This window comes from Pogona vitticeps, chromosome 9 (genome assembly GCF_051106095.1).
Source record: "Pogona vitticeps strain Pit_001003342236 chromosome 9, PviZW2.1, whole genome shotgun sequence".
Taxonomy (NCBI): Eukaryota; Metazoa; Chordata; class Lepidosauria; order Squamata; family Agamidae; genus Pogona; species Pogona vitticeps.
The window spans coordinates 5,490,741-5,497,245 of record NC_135791.1 but is presented as its reverse complement, the minus strand read 5'-3'; the positions used below and the strand labels follow the sequence as shown (position 1 = coordinate 5,497,245).

Genomic DNA, 6,505 nt, shown 5'->3' with positions numbered 1-6,505 from the left:
AACACGCATGCGCCACGCCCCCATTGGTAGGCACTTCCTGTCACGTGACGAGGAGCCTCTTTTCTCTCTCTCTTCCCAACCCCAGACGCCCCGCCTCCTCCGGGAGAGACCGGTAACCTTCGAGGCGCCCGTGGGCGGTCCTTCTGTGGCTCATAGAGATAGGGAAAAAAAGAAGGGGCACTGAGCACCTTCAACGTCCGGTACCTCTCGATATTCGTCGTCCGCGGGCTGGCCCTCTGTGGCTCATAGAGTTAGAACAGAAGTCGGGCGGGGGGGGGAGCTCCCGCACCTCTAACTTCCGGTACCAATGGAAAGTACAGAAAATATAAGCAACACCAAAACGCATTCAAAGCTGTAAGGAACAACCCTCCATTAAAAACCCCCACTTAGGCAGCCAAGTCACTGAGGGAAAGCCTGCCTGAAGCGAAGGGTCTTTGCATGCTTGCAAAAGGACAGCTAAGATGGGGCCAGCCTGGCCTCCGGTGGCAGGGAGTTCCAGAGTCTGGGGGCGGCAACAGAGAAGGCTGTCTCTGGTGTGGTGTTTGGAATTTGTGTCCTAAATGGTACAGCAGAAATAAAGAACATTTTAGGGGAGTTGGCCTGCTTTTGCTGCGAGGGGTCTATTTAGCTGAGACACTCTTTAGTCAAAACAAAGGCTCCCACTACACAAGCAGGGCAGACAGGGTTTGATCTGCCGTTTTGCAAATCGCATTTTCGTGGGTGAAAACCTTTTAGCCCTCCCAATGACGAGTCAGCAGAAGCAAAGACTTGTGTATGCCAGAAGCTCCTTCAACAGAAGCGGCTTTTGACAAGGTGCTAACAAGGTGCAAATTGACAATTTCCACCTGAAGTACTTGGTTGAAGACACTTCCCCCTGCTGTTCCCAAGTCAAGAGAAACAGTGCCACAATGAAGGCTTTTCCACATTGAGCTTCACGTCTTATAGCCAATAGGTTTTAATTCAAATTCACATGTACCCATCCGACGCCAATTGCAAGGCAAATGCCTGGTGGAGTGGCCGCCTAACTCTCTGAACTTTTTCATATTCACTCCATGTTTTATACGTAGGCTCCGGTTTGGTGGATCCCAAATAGTATTCCCCTCTAATTTTCTGCCAGTGTTGGGTGAGGATCCTCCTGTGCGCATGCAGAGTTCCAGCCATGACCGGAAACAAATGGACAGCAGCACCCACATGTGGCACTGATGTAGCCCTGGACGGTTGTGCAGTTTAGAAGGAGCGTTGATCCCAAGTTATTGTATTCATTCAGTCAGTCAATCCATTTATATACAGTACTGTCAGTCTAACAAATTGCTACTCTGGGCAGTGTATGACAAATTAAACTTCCATTATACAGTAATACAGACGATAGGCCATCCCAGACATAAATTATCCATCCTGCAAACCCAACTCAACAACAAACCCAGGGATTTGCAGGTTTAAATCAACCATTAATGGTCCCTAGACAACAGTTCTACAGCATGTGTGACCTACTAACACAAAATAGGAAAATACAACATAGAGATCTTGTTTATTTCTCTCGTCAGTTGGGTCCATAAAGAACCTTTGACTCCGCCGACAGCAGCGTTCAAATGGAAACCATTTTAAAGAATACGTAGTGGCATGCATGTCCCGTTTCAAATGTTTTGAAGCTGGATCCTGGCTCTTAAACTATTACTGTATATATTAGAAACTTTGGTAATTTGAATGTGTCCTCCAACTGGAAATAGATTAGGTCAAAATGGGCCGGCAGGCAGCATCAGGTAGAGTTTGGAAAAGTTCCTGTCTTGGATGACAGCACCAGTATCCTCCCAGCCATCGTGAGCTGGTATTCCCCTGGAAAACCTTTCTCAAACTCTGGCATCAGTCATCTCCCGAGGCCCACTGACGCAAGGTGCCTGGCTGCAAATCTCCAAAGCTTTCTTGCCCACGGACTCCTAAGACTTGAATTCAGCAGTTAAGACGGTGACTCAAGACAAACAAGATGACTCCTCCTCTTGAGTAATTCTGGCAAGCTGCGCCCAAGCCATAGCAGAATGACATGGAGTCCAACCAAGGCCAACGGGAAAGAGACGAGGTACGGCAGAGTTATTCAGACTTGCTGTACAGAACTGCTTCTGTGGATTGGTCACCAAACTCTTGAATTATTTTTATTTATTTATCACAATCATAACATATCTCTTTCATGGCGTATTAGTATGGAATGTGTGGAAATTGCTACTCTGAAAGAAAGGTAACCACTGTACACGTCACCCAAAATATTCCTTGTTTTTCCTGAAACAAAAACAGGGGGGAAAAAACTAGAGGGAAAATACAAACCCACAGGACAAAATTCCAGTGTTTGGCTTTTATTGAGACACAAATTTCTTCATTTCATATAACTTATCTAGTTAAAATATTCATCTCCATATAGTTACCACAAAAAAGTAAAATAGAAAATTGTTATTTACAGTTGAGGGGGGGAATGAAAAGGCAAAACTAATTCGGCATTGCCTTTCCTTGTAGTATGCAACAAAAAACTGGGGGAGAGAGGATGTTTCCATTCGGTTCTTTTGCGTGTATTGAAAATTAGTAGTGAAAACTGCACCCAGTTTTCAATGCGTCAGATGCCGAGAAGAAAAATCCAAAGCAGAGTCATTTTACTGTGCAGCTGGCCCTGTCTTGGGTGGCCCATCCCGTTAAAAAGAAGGTTCAAATGCTCTCAAGACTTGCTGATTTAGTATTTGGCTCAAGGAGGAAAAGAGAAGGAAAAAGGAAAATCCAATTACCCTCTAAACTAGAGAGCAATGGGTTTATCGGTTTCCTTTCCCCTCTCCTACTAACTCGCCTCTCTCTACTGAGCAAACATATTCTAGTGTTGTGCAGTTAAGTCCTGGCACGTGCCCTGTAACTCTGACCAGAAGAAGTCATCGTATGAGTTCAAAATACTGACAGGATGGAGAATTTTTGAGTAGAGCAGCTCAATCTCAGGAGGAAGAATATACCCAGTGGCATCATGTTCTAAAAGCGGGTGACCCCGATGTGACTATCCACCAGCATGTTGATGGCAACAGGGGTAAGGACGCCCTACCGGCAGAAGCCTGTTTCTCAAAACATTGCTGGTGTCACCCTGTGGTTCTCAAACTTGGGTCCACAGATGTTTTTGGACTGCAACTCCCAGAAATCCTGGCCAGCACAGGCGGTTTCTGGGAACTACAGCCCAAGAAAATCTGGAGAGACCTGTTTTGAGAACCACGGCTTTAGCCCTCCAGCTGTTGCCTCCATCTTGGACTGCGAGGTCACCACGTCCTGAAACCATGCCATGACAGAGCTGCCTTCTAAACTAGCCTCCCGCAAGCTGACACTTCCCAGATGCTTGAGGTTGAAACACCCATTAATGACGATGATAATAATAGTTTATTTACGGTCCTTAGACCAGTCACATAAGTATACCCATTGTCCCTAAGCCAGCCTTTTCATCTAGGGAGTGCTAATTTGAGAAAGACCGTCCCACCCCGAGCCTAGAACACCGGGCCAACTGGAGGGAGGCTGTAGGTGGGCAGTTGTTTTGAGCACGTAATTCCTTAGATGTTTCGTTGGGTGGGGAAAAGTGGGAAGAATTCGCTTTCCTATCTTTGTGGCTAGGAAAGGGGATGCTTTTCAATGCCAGATCCACTGCTAGGTTCCCAGATTTATCACAAAAGTGAGCGCCACCGACACATCCGACACCCTTTCCTCAGCGGTGGGGAACCTGCCCATTTCTCTCCACCTGTGGCCACTCTTATCCCATCATTAAAGGACCAAACACACGAAGTACAACAGTTGGCAGAACAGTCATCTATATAATCAACTAAATCATTACAGCAAAATTAAGTACAGCAAAAGCAAAAGGAGCATGGTTTTCGTAATCCAACGTCACAACACACCTTCAAATGCTACACGATGTTGTTAAAGCTTTGTGGGGGGGGGGGCTTGTGACCAGCTCCGGAACACAGTGAGAGAAACCTAGAGCCCCATTTTTCCAAACAGCGGCAGAATTAAAAATTTTTACACATGTCTATAAAAAAGGGGAGTTGGAGCATCAAAGGCTGTTGTTTGTTAGATCAGACAGAGGACAAGAAGAGGGTTTTCATGCTCTTCCCGGGAGATGCTTTGAAATGTCCTCGAGCTCCATGGAATTATCCATTTTAAAAGCAAGCTGGGCTTTTTCAGCTGCCAGAACTGTCACCAACTGTGCGTCTGAAGGCCTTTCAGGAGAGGTTAGAGTTTTCCCAAGGGTGGCCTTCGAAAGCCACTGGGGAGAATTTGGTTGTCTCCTCTACGCTACCGGGAAAAGGCTGGGCCCCTTTCGAAACCCTCCTAGCTGAAGGTCATTTTAGTCTTGGCACCAAGAACAGCATACCATTAAGACTCTGAAATGAGATTTTCTCCCCCCGCCCCCAACCCTGCCCCCACCAGGAAAAACAGCCTTATTAGACCATCTCATACGCTCTGATGCTGAAACAGCAGTAACTGAGAAATGTTGTTCCCCACAATGCTCCTCTGATGGGCAGAACCGAGGCATGAGTTCTCCTGGCCTCTCCTAGGGTAAAATGTGGCTCCCAATTCCATTCAGATGCAGGCAGCGCTGCTCCCGGATGAACCAAATTATTTTGCCCAGGGCCTTCTGCGGATCAGGTACCAGCCAAGATAAAGAGAGGTTTTAGTTCCATCCTCTTCCTATCAAGCAGTCTGGCGTGAACACTAAAACAGACCATAAGACGGTGTCACGTCTGCCCTAAGGTTCTTTGCACAGACCTCGTGAATTAAAGTGCCAGTTTGTTCATTTTTTTAAGCCAGAGAGGTTTTCTGACCAAAACCGAAACTAAAACAGCAGCAATACCAAATCTAAGATTGCTCTCCTGTCGTGAATTGAAGAGGGGAAGGGACGTAACAGAGTCCCCCAAATATGAAACCATAACTCTGTTTTAAAACCGCAGCTGTTGTCAGTAGAGACCAATTTAAAACTTGGGCAAGTGCTTAAAATTTAGACTCGTGTAGAGGGACATTCCTCCCTCCCCGGCCCCACAACCTCCTGAGTGCCCCTCCTCTCAACGGTTCGTACCGCTTGTTCCTCCTAGAAATCTAAAAAGCAGAAGTGGGAGGGTTTGGAGTTGCTGTTGTTTTAATTTTGGGTCAAATGAGCTGCAGGAAAGAACAGAGGGGTCCTCAGCACCAGTTTCTGGTGTCCGTAGAATAGAAAGGCCAAACTGACATGTATCTGGCATACAGATTTTATGAGTGTGTTGGGGGGTGAATCTGAAATCTGGGGTTTAAGAACTGAGGAGATGAGATGCTTCAGAGAAGATTCCACAGAAGGCTGGCAAGGACTCCAGAATTCCCCAAAAGAGCTTGAAAAGGAGCAGCCAAAATCACAGTTAAGGGCCTTTTTCTGGGTAACAGTGTCGCAAAAGAGACTCCTTCGAATGGGACACACAGAGGGACCTGGATCCTTAAGAAGAGGACCGAGACACAAATACCACAAGTAGAAGAAGAAGGGGGGTTTCCTTCCATCTCAAGAGTTCAGAGAGAAAAGACAGAATACAGAGCAACTGTCTGTGGACCTTCTTGTCTCGGCGAGTGCCGAGACGCTGCATTTTTTTAAGAACAAAACACTGGGCAGACAGAGTTTGCTTGTGGGATCAGGGAAGGAACCCAAGGGCTGCTTTGAACAATACTGTGCTGTTGTTAGTCTTAGGAGTGGGTCTGGGGGAATTCTTGGCCATCCCTGACCCCTCCCCTCTTTCCCCATCAAGCGCTGCTTCCATCCAACAGAAGAATTCCCTTCTCGCCGGCTCACACGCAGGTCCCTTTATCTCCGGGAAAATCGGTTCTTGAAGGCTTTAATCGTCTTTGCCATCATAGGTGCAATTTCTGAAACAGAAAAAGGACAGCGTTGCAGCATCTCTCGGGCAGAAACGAGCATGGGTAAAGTTTGCAATTAATGCCAGAAAAATGGTTATGAAAGAAAAAGTTTCTAGTCCTCGTGAATGGGGGCTAAAATCCTCCCCAATGGGCTGTTTCTACCTAGCATTCAGAGAAGATAAACATTTGGTTTATTAAGGTTTGGGGAGCCCTTTGACTTGGAACATATTGCACTTTGCATTATCCTCGTATTAATTTACTTATGCAAACAGTAACTTCCCCAAGTCTCCTCTTTCTATATTCCCCTGCATCCATTTTCCTCCCACCCCTTGCACCTCATCCAATTCAAAGGCAAGAAAAAGCAGTGCATGAAGCATCGTAACTAGAGATGGGCACGAAATGCCGAACTGGCATTCGGTGCTTCCCAGCCCTGCCTCCTCTGGCAGGCGCCCACTCAGAGGCAGCACCCTGCCCTGCCTCCTCCACACACTGCCTCCAAGTGAGCGCCCTTTGGAGGAGGAGGCGGGCCTGGGAAACATCGAACACCTGTGCGGCCAAAAAACAAACCAGCACGAATTGCTGCTTTGGCCGTTCGCGCCCATCTCTAATTGCAATGCTTCCGGCC

The 6,505-nt window shown here is 47.0% G+C and overlaps 1 protein-coding gene across 1 annotated transcript in view; it reads right to left on the bottom strand.

Moving 5' to 3' along the window:
• Positions 1-2,329: 2,329 nt before the first annotated feature.
• The window catches only part of ELOA (elongin A), a 29,606-nt gene continuing 25,430 nt past the window's right edge, over positions 2,330-6,505 (bottom strand). The window contains exon 11 of the mRNA XM_072980320.2: positions 2,330-5,889. Coding sequence (XP_072836421.2) covers positions 5,828-5,889 — 62 coding nt within the window. The 3' untranslated portion in view covers positions 2,330-5,827. The remainder of the gene's footprint in view (positions 5,890-6,505) is intronic.